The 25,168-nt window shown below is 30.1% G+C and overlaps 1 protein-coding gene and 1 long non-coding RNA gene across 10 annotated transcripts; both read left to right on the top strand.

Annotated features, from left to right (window-relative positions):
• Window positions 1-1,202: 1,202 nt before the first annotated feature.
• Window positions 1,203-7,369, top strand: LOC107023812. Of its 9 annotated transcripts, none has more exons than XR_003578856.1 (7): window positions 1,203-1,593; window positions 2,143-2,198; window positions 2,626-2,876; window positions 2,985-3,296; window positions 3,384-4,911; window positions 5,079-5,181; window positions 5,294-7,369. It is a non-coding gene; the product is annotated as an uncharacterized LOC107023812 (long non-coding RNA). The 9 variants fall into 9 exon arrangements; XR_003578858.1 differs by having other exon boundaries at window positions 1,204-1,593; window positions 2,637-2,876; XR_003578857.1 differs by lacking the exon at window positions 1,203-1,593 and having other exon boundaries at window positions 1,866-2,198; window positions 5,294-5,439; window positions 7,043-7,369.
• A 14,322-nt stretch (window positions 7,370-21,691) lies between these two features.
• On the top strand, window positions 21,692-24,515 carry LOC107021684 (probable indole-3-pyruvate monooxygenase YUCCA8). The gene is made up of 3 exons (XM_015222389.2): window positions 21,692-22,657; window positions 23,297-23,668; window positions 23,932-24,515. Exons 1-3 carry the CDS (start codon window positions 22,001-22,003, stop codon window positions 24,142-24,144), a joined length of 1,242 nt encoding a protein of 413 aa, XP_015077875.1. The 5' UTR covers window positions 21,692-22,000; the 3' UTR covers window positions 24,145-24,515.
• Window positions 24,516-25,168: the final 653 nt, after the last annotated feature.

Below are 25,168 nucleotides of genomic sequence, written 5' to 3'. Positions count from 1 at the left end.
GGCACTCAAATTATTAATGTTAAAGGTAAGGATAATGTCAAAGCACGTCTGACCCATTCCTTTGTATCATTATCTTTAATTTGCTTGAACTTATAAGGTTCTTATCATTTTGTTAGATATAGAAGCTACAATGTCTAAGTGCAGTAATTTAAATAGCATTTTTGTTGAGCTTTGTAAAACAAATAGCATACTAAAGTACAATGATCTTTAGGAGGAAAAGAAAAAAAATTATATATGTAATATCTTACGATGGCTTCCTGGTAGCCAAAATAAATCTATCGATAAATTACCTTCTTGTGAATTTATCTTCAATAGAGATTGTGTCTCACTTCTATCCCAATTTCGCCAAGAGATGGCTTGAGCAGATGTGTACTCTAAAAGGTAATTGTAGGTCACACAAAAACATGACTTGTTCAAGCAGATAAAGAAGGGATCGACTCTTAAAAGAATTACTTACTTTTTGTTGTCTATATCCTCTATTTGGGAAAATAGTGAAATTGATAGACTTTAACAGAAACTTTTGTTGACTTATTTTTGTTGTATTCACTTTTCAATAATTTTCAGGAACAACATATAGTGAGTTGATTTTCTCCATAGTACATTGGATTGTTCAGAAGTTGTTGACACCAATACAATATGAATGATAAACTGTAAATGCAGAATATTCGTAACAACTTTGAGCACGAGTTGTGCTAACATTTTTTTAGTCCTACTATATGGTGATTTGGTGACATTGTGTATAGTTTGCATATGCTAGAGTCAATAGACTTTATGTCTCTGCTTACTTGATCATACCTCTCATTAATACATCCACATAACTTGAATAAATTGTTCCCTTACAATTTATGTGTTATATATCTGAATAATATTTAGCACACTTTCTTATTTGCGGAGAACAAATCTACTTATATGTTCGGCCCGTGCTGCCTCTCTAGTGTGTGTATATATATATGTGTGTATAGATATGAATCACTCCTTGTATATATTTTTAAAAGTTCAAAAGTCATGATTTGATGATATAATGCGGATAACTATCGTGTGTTACATATGTAGAAATTTCCTTCTGCAATAAAATCAGAATGATTTAATCATTTTAGTTTACATTAATATATCACATGTTTGGACCTAATATCATTAAAATTTTAATTTGGTTTCAATTTTAATTACCCAATCAAGGTGTGTTGTTCAAATCTTGTAGATTAATCGATTGTCTAATCATCTGACATACAATATTATCTATTTTAAATTGTGTGTTTTTAAAAAATAGTTTGTGATAATCATCACAATGTGATTTTGACATATATAATTCATATCGTAATAATGTGTTTAGAGGACTCAAGTGCGAAACACGTGTTCATAACTAGTTTTTCATAAGAATAAACTCTTTAAAAGATTTCTTTCATATGTCATATGATTTGTACAACCATTATCAATTATCCAAAAATCAAATTTAGACAGCTGTTTCATCTTTTTGAAATTTATTTTTGCGAATTACAACTTCATGACCAAGTTGTTTGCAGATGTTGCATTGTGCATCTGGTCTTTTCCAACATTAATATGAAGGATGTCAATCTTTTCCGCAGTGCTGACAAGGTGGGTAATTTTTCAAAAATTTACCCTTACTTTGAGTTTCGTGGCTGACTACTAACTCTCCTTCAACCATTCCATCTTGCCTCATAAGTCTCCGTTGTTCCTGTGCCAGCAACGAATTTAACAATTCTGCCAAAGTAATTTTGGACAGATCTTGTGTGTTTTCCTAGGTAGTTAAACATGTTTCATATCTTTCGGGCACTGTAACAAGAATTTTTTCAACAATTCTTGTATTTTTAAATTCAGTACCTAGTAATCTTACCTTGTTGACAATACCAATCAATCTATCAAAGTATTCCTCGACTGTTTCTCACTATTTCATTCTCTGGAATTCGAATTCCCTCATTAAATCTAATACCTTCATTCCTCGTATTCTTTCATCTTCATCATATTCTTTCTTCAGATAATTCCAAATATCTTTTGGTGATGTGAGAGTCTTGATTTCGTGAAAACAGTTGTCGAAACATCAACAAACAAAGTTGCTTTTGCCTTTGACTTAATGGTTTTCTTTTCCCTGTGACTCTGGATTTGGGCCGCGGTGGGATTATTTAGAAGCGGATTGATTTCATAATTCTCTTCCATGGCTTTCAAAGATCAAGAGCCTCCAAGTAATTTTCCATTCTCACATCCCATAGTTGATAATTCTCACCATCAAAAATAGGAGGAGTCATTCGTGAAAACTATTTTCAGAATCCATTTTTCTACTCACGGGTCTCTCAAGAAGAAGGCTCAAGATACCAATTTTTGGTTTTTTAATAATGAAATGAAGAAAAGAATAGGGAAAGACTTCGACAGAAAAAATACTGCAGTATTAGCAAAGGGGATTATTTTATCAATGATCAAAAGAGTTACATTTATCAGTAAAATTCAAATAATAAATAAAAGAACTAACTCTTATATTCAAGTCACATAGGACTCTAATAAAATAATTTTAAAATCCTAAAAGTAGCTAACTGATTTATTATATTCTCAACAATCAACAACTGACATTATTCTTCTTGTTGTATATGTTGATGACATTTTCATCACTGATAGTGATTATGCAGGAATATCCTCTCTCAAGTCTTTCTTGCATTCGATATTTCACACGAAAGACTTGGGACAGCTGAAATAGTTCTTGAGAATAGAAGTAGGAGTAAGAAGGGAACATTTTTATCTCAAAGGAAGTATATCCTTGACCTTCTTGAGGAAACTGGAAAGTCAATAGCCATGCCTTGTAATACTCCAATGGCTCCAAATATGCAGCTAACAAAAGATGATGGTGATCCCTTTAATGATCCAGAGAGGTACAGGAAATTAGTTGGGAAATTAAACTATAACTCGTCTGGATATTGCTTTTGCAGTTAGTGTTGTTAGTCAGTTCATGACCACGCTTACAGTAAAACATTGTGCAGCTTTGGAGCAAATATTGTGTTACTTGAAAGGCGCCCCTAGACTTGGCATAGTATATAGCAACAATGGACATACTCGCATTGAGTGTTTTGTAGATGCCGATTGGGCTGGATTGATAGAAGGCCTACTACTGACTATTGTGTCTTTGTGGGTGGAAACTTGGTGTCATGGAGAAGTAAGAAACAAAATGTTGTATCTCGATCCAGTGCAGAATCCGAGTATAGTGCTATTACACAATCCACACGTGAGATTATGTGGATACATCACCTCTTAAGTGAAGTTGGGTTAAAGTATCCCACACCCGCGAAACTTTGGTGAGATAATCAAGTTGCTCTTCATATCGCCTCAAATCTAGTGTATCCCATGTATGTACTAACTGATTTTGCTGTTGTTGTTTTCAGGGATTTCGCTCGTCCTCTTCTGACATCAATCTTACTGGAGTAGTGCACCAGGTTCTAGCAAAATACCCAGCTCTGCTTTTCAAACAACAGCTAACAGCATATGTCGAGAAAATGTATGGAATCATTTGTGATAACTTGAAGAAAGAGTTAGGGTCACTTCTTTCCTTTTGTATCCAGGTATGTTGAATTTTACAAACTGCAATCCACCGTCTTCAGTAAAAAAAAACATCCAAGAGTGTCAATAAAGTGGATTGAGAATCATGAGGTCGTTCAAATCTTAGGGAAGGCAAAAAAACTACGCGATTTCTCCCCCTGTGTCCAAGCCTTCTAGAAGGAGTTACCCATAGGACTTCAAATCAACAGATACTGAATTTTTTTTATATCAACTAATTTAAACAGTTGCAAATATTAATTACTAACAATTATATCGGTTACAAAAAAGGGGATTTCACAATTCGGGAAATATTCCAGGGTTGTAGCATGCACCAATTTCAAACACAATAATGTTCAAGGATTTACCTAAGTGAAAGAGTAGAAGAAAAGCCCTAGAGATAGTCCGCAAAATCGCCCAAATTGTGTTCTCTAGTTTTTCAAAAACTGAATAATGATAAAATAAGACGGCTGAACTATTTATAGTCTAAAATAAAACACATGATTCAAACCTAGAGTCCGGGTCCGTGCACGTGCGCGGACCTATTCCCTCTCTGCATATTTCGAATAGCTTGATCCAACTCTGTGACGCGCTTCCATCGCGCAATCCACTTTTTTGTGATTCAAAAATTGACTATTGTATGTTCAATTGAATTCAACTACAATAAGTTACAAGACTGTTTGTAAAATTATCCCTTATAACCATGCTCTTTTTTGGTAATATACTAATTAAACATCTTTATATAAACAGAATTTGTAAAATTGAATTCAAGGTGCTTTTACAAATAGTTCGAAATTTTCAGAGAGGGAACAGGTCTGCGCACGTGCGTGGACCTGGAATCTAGGTTTGAATCACGTGCTTTATTTTAGACTATAAATAGTTCAGCCGTCTTATTTTATCATTATTCAGTTTTTGGAAAACGAGAGAATTCAATTTGGGAGATTTTGCGGACTATCTCTAGGGCTTTTCTTCGACTCTTTCTCTTAGGTAAACACTTTTATGATCCTTGAACATTTTTGTGTTTGAAATCCCCTTTTATGTAACCGAATTAATTGTTAGTAATTAATATTTGCAACTGTTTAACTTAGCTTTTTGCCTTTCCTGAGATTTGAACGACCTCATTGTTCTAAATCCACTTTATTGACACTCTTGGAAGTTGCTGCTTTTTGCCTACACCTGCGTATAGTTGATGCTATTTTTCTTGAAAGTAAAAATGGCATTGGTATTAGTAGTTGGCACGGAATTTCTTTTTTCCTCTATTATCGCTTGTAATATTGTGGTTTTTTATTTGAGGAAGGATGGTATCGAAAAAGCAAAGAGAATTCTGTAAGGACAGACAGAATCATTCAGGGGTTACGAGTACATGATGTTATACACGTATCCTTAACATTTGTTGTAATGATAAAACAATGAGTTCAAGTCTGATATTATTTTTTGAGATTTTAGTAGCTTTTTACATATATATAAAAACGGTGTTGAAAGTCTTGCAGCCGAAAGGCTACATCCGCCCCCAGGATGAAGCTTCTCCTTAATTTGAAGAGTAGACTTGTATATAATATGTGTTATGGGAAACTGCCTTCTTACAGTTACGCTTCGCAGCTGTATGATAAGTACAAGGAAGCACTTGATGAATACATCAATTCTACAGTAAGAAGCATTAACTTTCTCTCTTATGGTCTATGTTGTTCAGAACTTCATATTCTTCAAAAAATATGCATACAGTGCATGTCGGATCCTCTAAAGTAATGCAATTTTGAAGGATTCGACATGAATGCTCCAGTATTTTTGGAGAGTCCGAGCAACACATCTTATCATAATCAGGCCAACATATTAGTGATCTTGAAGAATGAGAAGGATAGAGTGTCTCATTATCTCCACGTCAGTACCGAGAAACAACTTCTGGAGGTCAGCATTGAAATTTACCCTTATTGTTTGTCTTCCTTTAATTGAATTTGTTTTCAATGCTGAGACCAAATTTTTGCTTTGCTCAGAGATGATAAGGTATTGGTTACTTGTTTTGCTTAATTTTCACTATTAGTTTTCTGGTAGTTCTGATTAAACCCCATCTCACTCTTTCATTTTTCCGCCCCTATGTCGCCACACGGGGAACATAGGGACGTAAAAAAGGGGGTCCCATCAACTTGTTATGACCTAGGATAATAAGTTTATGAGCTTTGTCTTAGTCACCGTCGAGAAAGGAAAGAATACTTTCATCTCTAAGTTTCACTCAGACGTAGTTCCCTTCGTAGTTGACCTAAGATGTCTATAGAAAATATGCCCCAAAGTGGCAACTGAACAATGCAAATGGAGCAAAGTACTTTGCCCGCGATGGTTTATACAGACAGCATGTGACATTCTCAGTCCACATAGACTGTCTTGTACAGCATACTGTTTCAGGTTTCCTTTTGCTCCCATGTAAAGGTTCCCTCGTATGACCCATACGTGACCTTCATGGACCGCGCTTGGCTCCATTCTGTCCGTAACTGTCTCTTCCACCAGAGGCCTTGTACTCCCATTTCAGCATGTTGGCCTTCATTCCTTCCTTTAATGTGCAAGTTCTCGAGGCACTGAAGGCATTCCAGGAAGGGCTCTTACTTTAACAAAACTAGGACCGTCAACTCCAACTGTCCTTATAGATAGGCGAAAGTTACCCCCTCTCCTTAGAGTCAAGTGACTTTCACTCCTTCAAATCCATTATATTGGGAGGCCTAACGAGTGACATATTCCGAAGTATGTCACTGCTGAAGACATGGACATGGTGCTACAAGCTGAATTGTCCATGTCCCCATTACATATTTGGAGAGCTATAAGGAATCTTTGGCCTAGACTAGCAAAGAATTCATGTTATGAGGTGGGTGCGTGTAACAAAATACTATTTTGGAAGGACTTATGGATTACAGAACGTTTTAATGCGTTGTTAAGGTTGATAACTTTTTGCGTAGCGAACATGTCTTTCTACACAACAGAGGAGAAAGTGTATGATCTGTTCTCTCATGCTGGAGAGATTAAAAAGGTAGTGTGGAATTCTGCTTTATAATGTATAGCTTTAACTTTCTTTCAGTCTCCAATTTCATATATTTTGTGTTTGCTATCTTTCAACCGTATAGTTCCCTCTAGCTGCACTTTTGAACTCGAGCCTCACTACCTCCATGAGGTAGTGATAAGGTTTGTGTATACTCTACCTTCACCAGACCCTACTTTTGGGATTTCATTGGGTATGCTGTTGTCGTCGGTGTTATCAAAGGCAAAAAGCGCAAAAATGCTCTAAGGTACGTGGGCCTTTAAGTGCAAAGTGATAATAACGTGTGAGCATTAATGAAAAAAGGCGCAAGGGGAGAAAAAATACAAATCTATATATGTTTAGTTCAAGACTAATAATTAATTATAAGCATGAATTATAAATATGACCAAAGAAATTGAAAATCTTTATGATAAAGTGAAATATCAATTTTTTAGTGTCACTGCCTTAGAACTGAAACTGGATATAACTGAAGGAAAGGCTATGTAGGTACGATAGGAGGGTACAGTTAAGCAGGGCTAAGCGAAGGCTCTCTCTCGCTCTGTGGTCTTGTGTTGAAACGCATATAAAGTGACGCGAAGTGCTCAACACATTTTGAGTCTCGCTTCAGGGCTTAAACGCGCCTTTGACTACACTGGTAGTTGTTGTATCTTCTTAATGACTGGGAAATAGGTAGATTTGTGGTGCTATTGGAGATGCTTGATGGTTTCAAACGCACCACCACAGAGGATGACATTTTTAGATGAAAACATGATGAAAACTGTAACTTATCTCTTCTTTTTGCTTGTTACGAATAATCTAATAGTTATAAAGTATTGATATGTGTGTTGTTGCAGAGCTACGTGGTTGTCAGGGTGTCTAATTTACACACCTTTTATCGGCAAAAAAATATCGTATATACAAGTAAAATGATATATGAAGTGATTAAATAACATACTCGGAATACCCTTTGACACAACAAGCTACTGTAGCCTAGTGATTTCAGATACCTTAAATGATCCAGCGTTTGCATGTTCGAATCTCACAAGATATTAGTTCATATATCTAATGCTAGTTTACTAAGTCATTGTTAGAATACCTTTTATAATGATATTATTTATTGCATTTTTCCTTGATAATATGGTGTCATCGTTTGCATGAATACTTTATTGAGATAATGGTTAAAAGCATAGTTGAAGAATTATTTTTTTTATTAGTTTCATACTTTAATAGGTATTTGCATTTTCACTCGAATTATCACTAACTATTTATCAAAACACATTTAGAAGCTGACTAAATCAAGTTGTTATGCGGAATTTGTGATAATACGAGAAAATATAAACGCGAAAAATAAGACAACAGATTTACGTGGTTCACCAATAAATTGGCTACGTCCACGGGAAGAGGGAGAGCAGTTTTATTAAGGAGAGGCAAGAACAGAATTACGGAATAGGGTTTGCCATAGCGTCTATATATAGTGCTAAGCTACGCCCTAACAGGCTTGGGCCCAACATACAGAATTAACAGATAATTAAGGGCCCAATACAATAACATTGTATACCGTCGGGCCGGGGGCGTCTCCGCCCCCCCAGACCCCCAGGCCAGGGGGCGCGTCGCCCCCCTGGACCCCCCGACTCGCTGACCGGGCAGCGAGACCCCCGTCCTTTCTGTTTGTAACGGGTCCGATTCAAGGCATTCAACACAAGTGTTTGAATACAATTGACAACTTAATTTGCCCATAAACTTTCGTGCATATAGCGATTGACTCGTGAATTAGATGCGTGTTTTGATAAATAACTATTAATAGTTCGAGTAGGAAACACAAACACATGATAGTTCAAATAGGAAAACCGCAAAAGAAATGATATCTCAGATGTGTTTTTATCACTATATCTTGATTTTTTATTAAAATCCAATTAACTCCTTTAATTATCCATGTGGGGTGCCATTTGACACCATTTTTGAACAAAAAGGAAAGAGTATTACCACACACCATCATGTACCAGTCAAAATTGTGCTTTAATAAAAGTCGATGATAGTTCAGGTAGGAAACACAAACACGTGAGTAGTTCTGATAGAAATATGATACTTCAAATTGGATCTGAATTGTAATTTCTTCGATCCGAAAAACAATCAGAACACGCAATCCTAGTCATAGTTGACCTGTGGTATAAAGACCAAAAAAAATGGAAAAAAAAACTTATGTTAAACATGTATAATCAAGTTGTAATTAATACTTGAGATATTTTGCAAACTCCATATAGTATAAGCTGTAATTGTTGAAAAAATGTAATTGTACATTGAGCCAGCCCCATGAGATTTTCACATGATCAAATTATGGTTTGAATTTTGGTCCATTACTGGACCACTATTCACTAATTTCACAACAAGAATTTTGGATTACAGGCCCAGTGTACAAATCAAATATTAATGAATGAGTTCAAATATTTAGTGTGAATGACTCATACCACTTGCCAATTTGTTTTTGTTTTGGAAATTTCCTTGTTCATGTTAGAATCAACTCTCTGCATAAAGTAAGACGCGGATTCAAGATATTAAGTTGACATAAAACATGAGAAAATTATTTAATTATATAAGCATTTCTACCGTATTTATTTATTAAATCTCTTTGTTTGAAATAATTACATATTGGTTTTACTAATTAATAACTTCACATCAGATTTCGAATTAGATACATGTATATAATGAGAAAGGTGAGCGAGGGAGCAAGGAAGAATCTTTGTATTTTAGGTTATATGTGAATCATACTAGATATATGTATTAGGGACTGACATGTAGATATATAAGAGAGGCGAGCGAGAGAGTTATATACATGCGAATTCACTTGGATACAATGTATCTAGAATAAATTACACTTAATTTTGACTCCATACATGTATCTTGATGCACCAAAATAAATGAATCTAAGGACCAAATTATGGACGAATGGTAATTTGAAACTCAAGGGAAGATACTTAATTAGATCCTAAACTAATGGAATATGTGTTTAACACAGATAAACACCTAAACTTGGCCTCAGCTGGCAATTAAATACCTCAATTTTGTGCTGAAAATGCATATCTAGAAGCCTTAACCTGGTTTAAGTTGGCCCTAGAAAGACATCAACTTTGAGAAAGGTGTCTAGATGTGCATTTTCAAAGTTAAGGTGTTTGTGAAACACACCTTTGTCGAGTTGAAGTGTCTAGATGGTCATAATGAAAGTTGGGGTGTTCAACTCCCCGTGAAGGTCAAGTTAAAGTGTCTATCTCAAGTTAGTACAGTAATAACCGATACAATTCTGTGATAAAGATCAATCTAAGTGAGGGAACTAGTGAACAAAAATCAGATAATAACATCTCGAACTCATAAATGTATGTGCATTTTGTCATAGAAGCATGTCGATACCAATCAAAATTGGCTAAGTACACTTGGCACTTCTATTTATGGTCCTAAAATGTGCTAAACCTTGTGAATTTCACCTGACTAAGTCAAATAATTAAATGTCTTGTAAATGGTCCTTCTCTAAGTTTGAACAAACCAATAAGGTTTTATATTCTCTTGTGTTTTTACTAGGTGACAATAGAAAGAAAATCATATGTTCATATTTATGAAACCAAGTTACATGCACATCATCATTGACTTTGCAATAGAATTTAAAATTTTATTTCGATGTAGATTCAGAATTTTAAGAAGATAAATACAAGAAGTTCTCTATCATCATCATCGCTTTTACGCACAAGAAGTTCTCTATCATCATCGCTTTTGAGCACAACAAGCTCTCTATAATCTAGCTTATTGTATTCTATCCTCTTGTATTATACGTTGTGTCACATCAAATAAAAAAAATGCATTATTTTTATCTTTCTATTTAAGAACTATTACGAAAATGTTGAGTTTGATTGAATTATTAGAGTATATGTTATATCCTCTACCAGTGGTTTAAGTAATGAATTTTGCGAGATTTTAAAAAAATAAACTAAAGAGAAAGTAAAAATATACACAATTAAAATCAAGAGTGCAAGTATATATGTTTAACTTGAATAATAAACTTAATAAATGATCTGATAATATAAAAAAAATGATTTTCGTTAGAAAATAATAATAAAAATGTTGTCCCCCTCATAGTCAACTAAGTTACATCAATATAGATTTATTGCACATACTCCCAAAAAAGAACCACCCACCCCCAATTATAGCATATAATTTCTTTTTAAAAAAATTATTTAGTCTTAAGATTTTTGTCTATTTTTGGTAGCTAAGAGATGAAGATGATAAGACTCAATCACAAGAAAAACCCCAAGTTAGTCACTTTCCATGAGTAATTGTGGCATTTGATTGATGCATAAAATGCCCTCTATTTTGGTTGGTTTTTGGTATATTGAATAAGATGAAATATTTTAGTATTAAATTTATACTTTGTTTCGTTAACACAATATACATTTTATAATTTTAAACTTAATTCTGAATATTCCACTTTATATTGATAATTTTGGAATCATTTCATATCAATTTTAGGTGGGATAAATTAATTCAAAAATAATAATTTTAAAATAATATAATCCGCAAATTAAATACATATACTATTATATAAATGCAAATTTATCACGTTCAAAGTTTGTGGTCATTTAGACATTTTTCTTTTAAGGAATGGTCCATCAAAATATTTAATAATTTTAGGAGAAGATTCACCTTATCTGTTTGATTAAGATTGAATGCGACCACAAGATTTAAGTAAGAGTTTATATTGTGTATAGTAATATATGTGATCGATTAATTACAATAATATCATGTTTGATATATCATCTAGAAAATATAAAAACAAAGCATTATAATCGATCAATATACAATATATACTTTATATACTGTTAATATATATAAAAGTTAAATAACTATCTTTGGTTTGGAAAAAGCTTGAGTTAAACACATTCAAGATTCAAATATAAAAATTCGAGTTTTAAATCTTAATTTTTTCGATTTATTGGTTTTCAATTTTTTCTACCATAGCTCAATTTGACATATTAATTCGAAATCTATAATATAATGTACTTATCTATAAGTTTGTGAACATATATATGATTTGAATTGATATTACTAAATTCGAATGAACTCATAACTTATATATCCTAGAGACCTAGACTATATATGTTTCACTGGGAAAATGATTGAGATTTTGTTAAAGATTAATTTTTTCAGGAACAATCCTAAAAGGAATTTAGGCTCTTTTTTTTTTAATAGAATATAATACGAGGATCTATCGGAAAAAATCTTTGAACTAATTATTGTTTTAAATTTTTAAAGCAATAATGATTTTGAAACTGAGGGAGTACATCTTAAGACATAAATGAGAATAATTATCAGAAATTTTCATAGAGTAAATTAAAATGATATGAACTTTGATCAAAATTTTAAGGTGTGTTTTTTCATCATATTGAAATGAGAAATATTGTAATTTATAATATCTTTCGTATAATTTTTAAATCTAATTTAGCATTAAAAATCAGTCAAATTGACTCTCGATCGAGAAGCAAAATGTGACAACTACTTTAAAACGGATGAAGTACTTCTTAAAGGACCTATAAGAGAAAAACACGATAAATAATCTGAGATTGAGGGAGTAATAAATTAATTTCCACTTGGGAAAGCTAAAACTAATATTAAAACATGGGACTAAAAATAATAGTGGACTAAAAATAGTATTAAACTAAAGTCCAACTTTTAAATCATACATTAATAGTGGACTAAAAATAGCATTAGTGCTATGCATGATTATGGCAAGCATCATGCTTCTAATTAACATGGGATAACCATTTGACTAATCATGACCTCTAACAACTAATTTCAACTCAAAATTATACACTAATTAATAGTAGATAAAATAGCATTTTAGAGTAGGTTAATTATATTATGGCAAGTACCATGCTTCTAATGTAACATGGGATCACCATTTTACTAATTAATACTCCCCTATTCATTTTTACATATCACGTTTTATTTTATAAGAGTTGATTTAATGAATTTTAGGAAATTAAATTGAATTCAATTAGTTTGTGATTTTAAATTTAAATATTTTAAAAATTATACTAAAGATATTATAATAAATTGCAATCCTTCTCATATTAATATGATGATAAGAAAAAAAAACATCTTAAATGTTGGTCAAGCTCAATAGATTTTAACTCTCGAGAATCAAAATGTGAAAGGTAAGAGTGAACAGAAGGTCAGAACTCGATCGTTGTTAGTTTAATCGGCAATCTTTTTGCTTTTTTATTCTACTTTTTAAAAATTATCAATTCATATTCATTAAATAATTTGTAGTTAATACAAGAAATAAAAATAAAAATTGAATGACCTATTACAAGAGATTAATTTACAAATAATTTTATTAAAATCATATCCAAAAACTACAAATGAATATTTTTAAAATTAAGATTCTTCTTTTCTCAAATTATTTAAAGAGATATATTTTTTATTTTGTTAGTTAGTGTTTAATGTTCATATTAAAATTTACTTAGTTTAAATTTGTATCCGCATAAAATTCAAACAAATGAAACGCTTTTAAATAAGTTAAAATTGAATTTAAAATTTCTGATAAAAAGATATCTCATATTACCACATGCTATATCTTCTTTTCCTTTTTTTCTTTTAACCTTATTTAATAAAGTAATTTCCACTTGGGAAGATAAAACTAATATTAATGCAATAATTTAAGTGCTTAAGTATAGAAAGAGTTTAGTGGGGGTGGTACCTAGGCTTTAGAAAATATATTTAAATTAGTGAACTAAATTTCAACTAAAAATCATACACTAATAAATTATTTCATCATATATATATATATATATATATATATATATATCATTTCATTATTATAATATTAATTTTGTTGCAATGCCAAGTACCATGCTTCTAATTAACATTGAACAACATTTGACAAATCATGAACTCTAACAACTATTTTCTCATGAATAGTTAATACCAAAAAAATAATTAACAACGAATATTTTTATAGCTAAACGATAAAATTCATCGCTAATTAGGTTTCCTCATGAATAGTTATTACGAGAAAAATAAGAATCAACAATAGATGAACTTTATAGCTAAAATCATATGTAGATCAATCATTTGATTAATTTTTCACATTAATAGATAGTACTTTAAAAATCAATGACAAACAAATTAGGTAGCTCAATGGCAAAATTTATTACTAATTTACCTTGTTAAAATAGGAGATAAATTTTTTCATTATATATATGAAATAGGTCATGTCATCATTATAATATAAATAATGAAATAAATAATTTTTAAATAAAATAATTATATATTTTATTTTAAAATTATTATTTCTTATCGCTCGTACCACGAGATAGTTAATTTTGTCAAACTTTTTTCTTCTTAAAGTAGTCATGTAAAGGTTGGATGATCTGGAATTTGTGTGTTGGCTATGATGACTAGTAATTTAATAGTAAATCATTGATTAAATTAAAATAATGTAATTAAATTTGTATATGGAGTGAGAGAATAATGTAATCATGAATTTAAATCAACATCATAATATATAAATATGCTCTATAATATTTCCATTTATATATATTTAGGGTGGATTTGTAGGAAGAAATTTTTTTTCAGAAATATCTTTTGATTTTTCATGATTATTTATAAGAAATTTGAAAAAAGAAAAGGAAAATTAAATTCTAAAATATGAAAAAAAAAATGGTTCTCTTAATGAAAGTATAAAAATAAGTTTCCACAAATAATATTAGATATATTTTGTCTATTCATTCTCCAAGAACTCCACATTTCTATTCCTACTTTCACTAAATCTCCGATAATATTTATCTAAATTAAATACATATATTTTTAAAATAATTTTTTTTAATTTACGTAATATACACACACGAGAGAAACTAATTAACTTATTTTTTGAAAATTATTTTATATAATATCGAACACATTCTTAATTAAAAGTAAATTTAAAATTTAAAATTTAAAATTAAGAGTTCGACCTTCTCAAATTTTAATATTGAGTTAATTATATTTTAAAATTATGTTGATGCTTATTATTTTATAATTTTAAATAATTTTTTTGTTATATAATTTATACTTTTTATTAAAATTATGAATTCAATTGAATCCGGACTAGGTTACTTAGCCTATGATTTAATTGACTAAAGGGGAAGTTGTAAGACCAATGAGAAGACATTGATTTGTAGGGTTGCCTACTTAATAATTATATGATTAATTAATCATATAGTCTTTTATTTTTGCAATTAAAAAAGATAATTTAATGATTAATTAATTAGGATACTTAGCATTTATTTGGACAATTTTTAAAAGGATAAAAGTACTTTTTCTTATTTAAAATTATTTTTAAAAAAATTAAAGTATTTGGCTAATATTTTGTTTTGTTTTGAAAAACAGTTTTCTATTGTTGGAAGAAGCTATAAATTATTCACTTTTCCAAAAGCACAGCAAAAACTTAACTTTTTCCAATAAAAAAAATACTATAAATTTTACTTATCAAAATATCTTTAACGATTGAAAAGGTGGAGAAGAAAATATTGAATGGGATGGAAAATAATTAAATTGATTTACTTAGTTATAAGTTTAAAATTTTAACTTCAACTTTTAACTTAATGATAATTTATTTAATTTTTATCACAATATAATATTACGTGAAATAATTTTTCTATAAAGAGTCAAGAGTGAAGTATACACACGATCAAGTGTTAGTTGAGATGTATTTCTCTAATCATTAAGTAATAATTCAGGTAGCCAATATGAAATTCATAATAATAAAATAATTTAAAGGGAAAATTATATATAATAGCAAACTAATAACCTAAAATAAATGGAGTAGCTAGGGTTTGATTTAATTGTGCTCCATAGCAAACGTTTGCAAAAAATTGTCAGGCGCCTCTCTCCCAAATCTCTCGCTCGCCACTCTCCTCCAATCTCTCGCTCGCTTCCTCACTTTTTATACAAACACAAGTGTATAAAAATTGTTTCTAATTGTATAAAGCAGAGAAAATTGTATAAGTACATATATTTTTGTTCCCCTCTCTCCCCTCTTCCAGATCTCTCTCGCCACTCTCCCAAATCTCGCTCGCCACCCTCGCCTTTCTCACTTATACAAACAGAAGCGAAATGTATAAATTGCATTTCTGTTTGTATAAAGCGTGAGAAAATTGTATATACACATGCAAGTACATATATTTTCGTCCTATACATTTATAATTATACAATTAAAATAATCCCCTGCCAAGTTTCCTTTGCCTTTCTCTCTTTCTCGTTTTATACAATTTTCAAATTGTATCTAATTTCTCTCTTTCTCGTTTTATACAATTCGATTCAATTGTATATTCCTTGTCAAGTCTCTTTTGTCTTTCTCTCTTTCTCATTTTATACAAATTCAAATTGTATATAATCGTTCTATATACTTATAATAATACAATTCGTTTTATACACTTCGTTTTTATACAGTTCTCTGCCCAAGTGTCTTTCTCTTTCTTGTTTATACACTTTGTTTTATACAATGTACTTCAACTGTATATGTTTAGCGAATTATACAGTTTCTATGTTTGCTATGGAGCGCAATTATGCAAACTTTGTTATAGTATATAAATATGAATTTTTTATTTGCTATATGTAAAAGTTGCCCTAATTTAAATGCGTTTTTTTGTCCATTTTCTCTAAAATAAATAAATAATAATAATGGTGGACAAACTTAGATTTTTCATTTGGTAGGATGAAAAAATTGATCAACTTATTTTTTTCTTAAAAAATATCAAACATTTCAAAACTTTGTCAAAACAACTAATATTTTTTTATAATAGAAGAATTTCATGCCACTTGTTTCTTATCTTTACCATAAGGTTTTAATGAGAAACTTCACACCAACAAAACTACAAGAGGAAATATACATATATATATATATAAATAGAAATTTTTGAAGTTAGTGAGGGAATGTATGTTGTACAAAATTCCAAATTAAAAACTTGTAGTACTTTAAATAGAACATGGTACTATGATCAAGTGGAACTTCAAAAAGTTTTTGGGTCTTATAGATAATTATTAGATACCTAGAAATAGTATTTATTTGATTAATAATTATAAAGTTTCTGCTGAATAAAGAATGACAAAATTGGCACCTAAAGCTTCTAAGAAGTATTAGAAACACAAGTTCGTGTCAGCACGGGACTAATATATTTTTTCTAATCTCAATTTCCGTGTTATACATAAAATTTGAAGAGTTAACCAAATTGTGTTACGGAAAAAAATTTAGCAAGAATGCTATTTATTTTTTATGTTAATTTACATTTTAAAACATTTTTACCCTTTGAACTTTAACACTTTTTAATTAAAAAATAAAAAAAGATCAATTTATTTTAAAATTAAAAAAAGTCTTTTAGTTGACCAAATTTACTGGCCATTTAACATTTTTCATTGTTTATATAATTTTTTAGATATTTAAATTGATAATTATTGTAATATGCAGGGTTTTAATGTAAATTTTTAATAATATATGCTACTCCTTCCTTCTGAATTTATGACATTAATAGAATTTTGGAAGACAATTAAATTTTTAATCATACATCTTTTAAATATTTTAAGTTATTTATTATTGTGATTTATAATATTTTTTAAATATATAATAAATTGATAAATAAAATAAACAAATAACAATAAAAAGTATAAAATTTTCAAAAATATCCTCGATTAGAAGCATATATATCGACGGACTGTCTGCTTCTAGCCGTTTCTATATAATAGCAATAGTCCACTAAATTACAAAACTAAAAATAATAAAAATTATGATACATATTGATACTATTAAAAACCTTAACATTATTAGTGCAATTATATATATATATATATATATATCGTTTCAAAATTTATTTTCGTGTTTTTCGCTTACATGCTTCTTAATAAGATACTAATTAAGAAGGATGTTTAATTATTACTTTATTAAGTATTATTTATGTTTTAAGAGGCTTTTAATTTTGTTCTATTTTATGTGTCATAATTAATATATTTATAATCTTAAAAAATAAATATAATCACAAATTGTATTAAAGACGACAAGTATTTTGAGATAAGTGACGGACAGAAATATATTTTATATTTCTCTAATTTTATTTTGCGCGTGAACAAATTCATTATACATTTCATCAAAAACAAAACTTTTTTTCTATTTAAATATTAATCCCTTTGTCATTAAAATATTTAACTTAACAATAGCCACTAAAAATATCTGCTCACTTACGCACTTGCTTCATATAGCCGACCCCAAAAAAAATTATGAAATTAAAAAATATTTACACAATCAAATTGTCTGTTTAGTTAATATATTGCATTATATTGATTGGTGGCCTAGAATAAACGATACGTAATTATGTATAACATGTTACGTTACATTCCCAGTGTAAAAAATCAGTGTATATAAAATTTGATAGTATAAAATTTCTCTATATTTTTTATTAGTGCATATAATAATAATTTTTTATTTGTTTTTTTTAAAAAAGGGAAGAAAATAATAATGCAAAAAGTAATAGCTCTGGCCTCCAAAATGATCAACTACCTAGCTGGCCAAAGATGGTTGGTGGGGATCGAGAATAGAGATATATAATTAACCAATATCGAGTTTATCTGAATTTAATATGATAAAGAAATAATTTTACATATAAAAAATGTTAGAATTATTATTAAATAGTATGTACGTCTTAAATATAATGAATTCAATACTAGATAGAAATTGTGATAGTTGAATAAATTGATCGTGCTTAAATTCTGAATACCGTCTCTTCATATGAATCATATCCCCATCAAATCATACATAAATATCAGTATAATGTTATCTCAGATCTTCTTTTTGATCTTCTATAATTTCTTTGGGGTCCTTTTTTATTTTATTCATCACTTTTTTTGGGTTTTAGGGTTTGGCCACTAATGGGTATAGAGCAAAGTTGGAAGAATGATGAATTGATGTGGTACTTTCTCTTCTCTTTTACGGGGTTTTTCATTCCGTATTTGATATTCATATTAGAACTTGTCTATTTTGAATTTGCGTTGTGTAGGCCCCATTCGGGGGAAGCGTTCCCTATCAAGAATTTTTTGATACACAAGACTCGAACTCGAGACTTTTGATTAAGAGAGGAGTAGTCTTATCCGCAACACCACGTCCCTTTCGGGAGAAACGCTTTTTATCAAGATTTTTTCGATACACAAGACTCTAACTCGAGACTCCTGATTAAGAGAGGAATAGTCTTATCCGCTACACCACGTCAGGCTGTGATGATGGGGTACTTTCTCATTTCAAAGGCATTAGTATTATTTTGTAATGTTTAATAAAACCTAATAAGAAAGGCCAAAACCCTAGCTAGCTCCCAAATCCTGCCATGAAAAGAAGAGAAAGCTCCATAAAACAAAGCTCATGCACATGCAACCCCTTCTTCTTAGTTCTTTCCAATGAATTTGCACTTGAGAGGGACAAGTGGTGGGGGTCATGTAATAGGCGCGTCGATTCAGAATTTCGAGAAGATAGATGAAATATCATACAAATATGCTAAGTTCAAAATTTTCAATTTTTATATGTTACTTTTGAAACTCATTACAATTTTAATATGAAATTGTAGGTTCATAAATTGTTTTTGTTGAAATTTTAGTGATTTCTAACATGTATATGTATAGTTCATGTCGAAATAATGAAATTAATTAAACTCATAGAGGACTACTTATAAACATACTTGATTTGATTATATGAAATTATGCTAATTACAAAATGAGAATAAAGATTTCAACGTGTCACAATATCTCTCGAGTTTCAAGTTCTGAAAAGATAAAATTCCTCGATAGAAAAAACATTTTCTCTTAAATGAATCCCTACAAGTAAGGCTTGCTCAAGGCTGAAGGTTTGAGTCACGTTGATTTTTGAATATCATGGTTCTTCAATTTAATGTCGCTTAATCGAAATGTAATCACATATTCAAAGAATATCATGTTGAACAACACAAATATAAATCATGTCCATCCAATTGTATTTGAATAATATTACAAGATAGGTCAAATGCAGATAACACAAAGTTATATTAATCTAGCAAAATTTTGTTGAACAATTGAACACACACACAAAATCATGTCAATTCATAAAATTTTTGTGAGTTGTCCTACAAATTTGTCATGACTTACCAAACATTAAAAAGTATTTTTAATCTAAACTTTTTCACTAAACTTGAAAAGTCCATTAATACATAATTATCAATACTCCCTCCGTCCGGAAATGTTTGTCATGTTGCGCTTATCGAAATTCAATTTGACTAATTTTCAAAGGTAAATTAAATCACATTAATTCGATATTTTAAACAAAAAAATTATATATTCTAAAACTATATGAAAAGTACTATAAATTACAATTTTTCGCATATTAATATGATAAAAAAAATTCATCTTCAAATATTAGTCAAAGTTTTTATAGTTTGACTCTAAAAATAGAAACCATGAGAAACAATACCAGACGAAGGGAGTACAAAAATATCTCTTTTATGCAAATCACCAACAAACTCTACTTATTCACACATTTTTCAAATATATTTTGAAACATAAGTTTTCTTAGATCGAAGGTGTATTAATCATAACATTTTTATTTTTACAAAATAAAGATAAAATTTACATAGAACTCATTTAACTTTTTAAATTTTACTTTATTGACGAAACTATACTGAATATATTATTATTATAATATGTCCACGAACTTTACTTGCCAAGCTAAGAAAGATTTTTGGTATTTGTTTAAAGCAAATGCTAGGGAAGTAGAATGGATAAAGAAATAAAGTGGGGTCAATATACTTGGCAATCAAGGTGGTGTAAGCCATGGGTTTTCAGCTGGCAAGTATGGGCATATTTGTGGCTAAAAACACAAGTTATTACTAGCCTAGGATAGCCCTAGGATGGGGTCCAACATAAAATATATTTTATTATCAATTATTTGTTATAACACGTTAAAATAAATTTTGATAGTACACCGTCAGAATTCAAGTTAATAAAGAGAAGTTTTGAAATAGTGATGTAAAGTGTTTTATGATTCACAAGTTATGAGTTTAAATGGTGAAAACAATCTTTAATTGATGCAACATGACTAGTTGATAACTATTTATAATTATCAGGGGTGGCTCGACAGTGTTAAAAAGAGACATGTATTTTAGACGTTCAAATTTAAGGGGCCTCGTTTTTTTAACAATAATAGGTTATAAGTTATTATTTTTTAACAAATATTGAATACTATTTGTAGAAAAAGTAAATTTTTTCATGAAAATGAAGGAATTATTAGAAGAAATTTGACTTATTTAGAGTACTATATCTCATGAAAAATAATTTAACATAAGAATGATTATATTATCAATCGAAAACTAGAAGAAATCAATTATATAAAAGTTATTAACAATTGAAGTTTAAGACCCCATTTGATTTTGAATTTAAACCACAAACATGTTTAAGCCGCTTCTGATAATTATTAATAATAAAATAGAACTAGCTACCTCGAAAATAAGGCATGCAACGTAAAATATAGTATGTTACCGGTAATTTGTTATAACAAGTTAAAATTAATTGATAGTATATAAATTATTTATGTCGTACTGTCAAAATTTAAGTTTATGAAAAAAAGTCTTGGAGTAGTGATAAAGTCCCTTGCAATTTATAAATTATGAATTTCAGTCATCAGTAACATTTCTTTAAAATACGACTCTTTCTTAGACTTTATATGAACTTGTCATGTTTCGTTCATCGAGCTATTTTTTATTAGAAATATAACCTAATCCAACTTAGAAATCCCCTAGGCCCCAATTTATACACGTGGACATATTTGCTATGTCCAAGTCAGCATCCTCTATGACAACTTGATCTTCTAAAGACTTTTCATTATTCTTGAATCTTGAATATATATATTAAAAAAAAGTGTAGTATAACTTACTACTAATATTTTTAGTATATGATACAAAAAATAGTTTATTGAAATTAATATTAAATTTTTGAAATAAAATAATAGTTGTCAGAGTTTAGCTTATGATTTGAGATGGACCCCATTTGAAAAGGCATTAACTTCCCACCTTCTATCAAATGCCCCTTTCATATATCTCACTACCAAAACTTCTATTTAAACATCTTCCACCCCTCTCTTTACTACATTCAAATCAAACTACTACAATTTTCTTCTCTTCTCTCTCTTTACTACATTCACATAGTCATCTTGCTACCACGATCCATCGATATTCAGATCGTTATATTACTATATCGTATTCAAATACGTATCTATCATCATTGTTCAATCAAATTCTGAATACAGAAATACGTTCATGTTCCACTAGTCAAAACCATTTCAACAACAAACTCAAACAGCCTCCCTCTTCTTTCAAGTCTTTGTACATCACAATTATAAAAACAAGCCCGTGTTCTGCTTTCGAAGTCAGTCGTCGAATTATGGTTAGCTTCAATGACCATGATTTATTTTCTAGTACTAGTAGATGTGTATGGGTAAATGGTCCTGTTATTGTAGGTGCAGGGCCATCAGGACTAGCTGTTGGTGCTTGTTTAAAAGAACAAGGTATCCCTTTTGTAATCTTGGAGAAATCAGATTGTATTGCATCTCTATGGCAAAAAAAAACTTACAATAGATTAAAACTACACCTCCCTAAACAATTTTGTCAATTACCCAAATTTCCATTTCCACAACACTATCCTGAGTACCCTACAAAGAAACAATTCATTGATTATCTTGAATCATATGCTAAAAAATTTGACATAAATCCAATGTTTAATGAGTGTGTTCAATTTGCAAAATATGACAAAATTTGTAAATTGTGGAGGGTGAAAACTATTTCACCAAATGGATTAGAAGTTGAGTATATTTGTCAATGGCTTGTTGTGGCAACAGGGGAAAATGCTGAAAAAGTTGTGCCAAATATTGAAGGATTAAAAGAATTTGGAGGTGAAGTTATTCATGCTTGTGATTATAAGTCTGGTGAAAAGTTTAGTGGGAAGAAAGTTGTTGTTGTTGGTTGTGGAAATTCTGGCATGGAAGTTTCTCTTGATCTTTGCAATCATAATGCTCAACCATCATTGGTTTGTCGTAGCTCGGTAAGTCATATACACTGACAGTAGTATCAGCATTTCAAATTAGTAATTCCACTTAATATGGACGATTTAAATCTTTCAGGTGACTTGATACTGTAAAAATTCTTTTACAGTGTCAATATTCTTTATAACTGACAAAGTATAAGAATTTGTACGCTATCAGGTCATAAAAAGTGAGACGAAACAGATAACATGTTACAACATGTTAAAATATGTTTAACATTGGTTTGGATTCTTATGGAATTTTGTTCTTTTTTTCTTCTTCTTTATGTTCAGGTGACTTGATAATGTAAAAATTCTTTTACAGTGTCAGTATTCTTTATAACTGACAAAGTACAAGAATTTGTACACTATCAGGTCATTAGAAGTGAGACGAAACAAATAACATAATAAAATATGTTTAAGATTGGTTTGGATTCTTATGGAATTTTGTTCTTTTTTTCTTCTTCTTTAGGTTCAAGTGACTTGATAATGTAAAAATTCTTTTACAGTGTCAGTATTCTTTATAACTGACAAAGTACAAGAATTTGTACACTATCAGGTCATAAGAAGTGAGACGAAACAGATAACACGTTAAAATATGTTTAAGATTGGTTTGGATTCTTATGGAATTTTGTTCTTTTTTTTCTTCTTCTTGTTTAGGTTCATGTATTGCCAAGAGAAATATTTGGGAAATCAATATTTGAATTGGCTATGTTGATGATGAAATGGTTACCATTGTGGCTAGTTGACAAAATTTTACTAATTTTGACATGGTTTATTCTTGGTAACATTGAGAAATATGGGCTAAAAAGGCCAAAAATTGGACCTTTGGAACTCAAGAACACACAAGGGAAAACTCCTGTTTTGGACATTGGTGCATTGGAAAAAATTAGATCAAGAAAAATCAATGTTGTCCCAGGAATCAAGAGGTTTTCATGTGGCACCGTTGAACTTGTCAATGGTGAAAAACTCGAAATCGATTCTGTTGTTCTTGCTACTGGCTATTGTAGCAATGTTCCTTTTTGGCTAAAGGTGAGAAAATGTTCTATTTAGGCTTAATACCTAAATTTACGTGTCGGTTCTTAAACAGACACCTTCACTTGGTCAAAAACACGTCTTTTCATAAATTAAAAAGACCAAGTTATACAGTGTGTGTTTGAGTATCTATAAAGTTAAGGGGTCATCACTAGAAAATGGTGCAAAGACAAGTGTCAAATTGACGAGTATCGAATTAACTTTGAATTTTTCGATTCTTGAATAGTTGACTAATATTATTTTGTTTTTTTTTTATATAGGAAAGTGAATTCTTTTCCAAAAACGGATTCCCAAAAGCACCATTTCCAAATAGTTGGAAAGGAAAATCTGGGCTATATGCAGTTGGTTTCACAAGAAGAGGGCTATCAGGTGCTTCTGCTGATGCTATTAAAATTGCACAAGATATTACCATTGCTTACAATGAAGATATTATGCAAAAAAAAAGAGCAAAAAATCTCAACCTTGTGATTTAATTTAATCATATATAGAGATTAATTTTGTGAAAAAAAATAGGTAGCATAGATAGATTAGCCCAAGTTTTGGTGTAGTTTTGAGAATTTTGTACTACGAGTTTTCAGATCTCTGTAAGAAGGTCAGGTGGAAAGTACTTGCATAAGTTGTTAGATCCTCTAGAAAAGAAAATAAGTTCTTTTTTGGAGACGCGTTGTTTGGTTGAGTTTCTCGAGGATGATGAGGTGGTCTAGTTTGTTTGTTTTTTTAACCTCTTTTACCCCTTTTTCCAACTTTGACTTTAGTGTTTACTTATGTTGATAATTTCGTACATATTTGTACAATTACTACTGATATTAATCAAAGTGACAAAGATATTCCTTTATTGTTCAAAGTAGTTTTGATACGATTTGATTGTTCTGAATTTCATGTTTATCTATAATTAACTTTGGTCTAATGATATATAAGAGTGTAGTGCGTGATATGTGGATTTGCAAGTATGTCAACATGTCTAAACTTTAACGTTTTAAATAAATTTTTTGTATTTAAATGAAAAGTAGTAGAAGGTTGGATCCATCACGTTCGTTGGCCCTCAGAAATTTTTCGATTATTTGGACTTTATGTTATAATTTGTACAATTGCTAGTTGATTAATCAAAATGACAGAGATATTATTTATTGTTCAAAGTAGCCTTGTATAATTTGATTGTTCTGAATTTCATATTTATCTATATTACTTATTAGCACTGGCACTAAAAAGCTTTAATCTAATGATAGGAGTACACCTGATGTGTGGATTATGCACACATCGCATGTCTGAATACTACCACAAATAAAAATTGATATTCAAGTGAGGAAAAATAGAAGTGGTGGCAATTATCGAGCCTAGTTTCAAAATACCTTGAGAATTTTTCAAATTATCAAAAAGAAATTAAATTAGCAATGATGTAGACCACAAAATTGGGAGGTACATTAGATAAGTCTCAAATTTAAAAAAAAAAATGAAAAAATTTATTCACAAGTCATATTGGTGAAGCTTTGAATGAAA

This window comes from Solanum pennellii, chromosome 6 (assembly GCF_001406875.1).
Source record: "Solanum pennellii chromosome 6, SPENNV200".
Classification (NCBI taxonomy): Eukaryota; Viridiplantae; Streptophyta; class Magnoliopsida; order Solanales; family Solanaceae; genus Solanum; species Solanum pennellii.
Note: the sequence above shows the minus strand (reverse complement) of the source record. Positions and strands in the feature narration are given on the sequence as shown.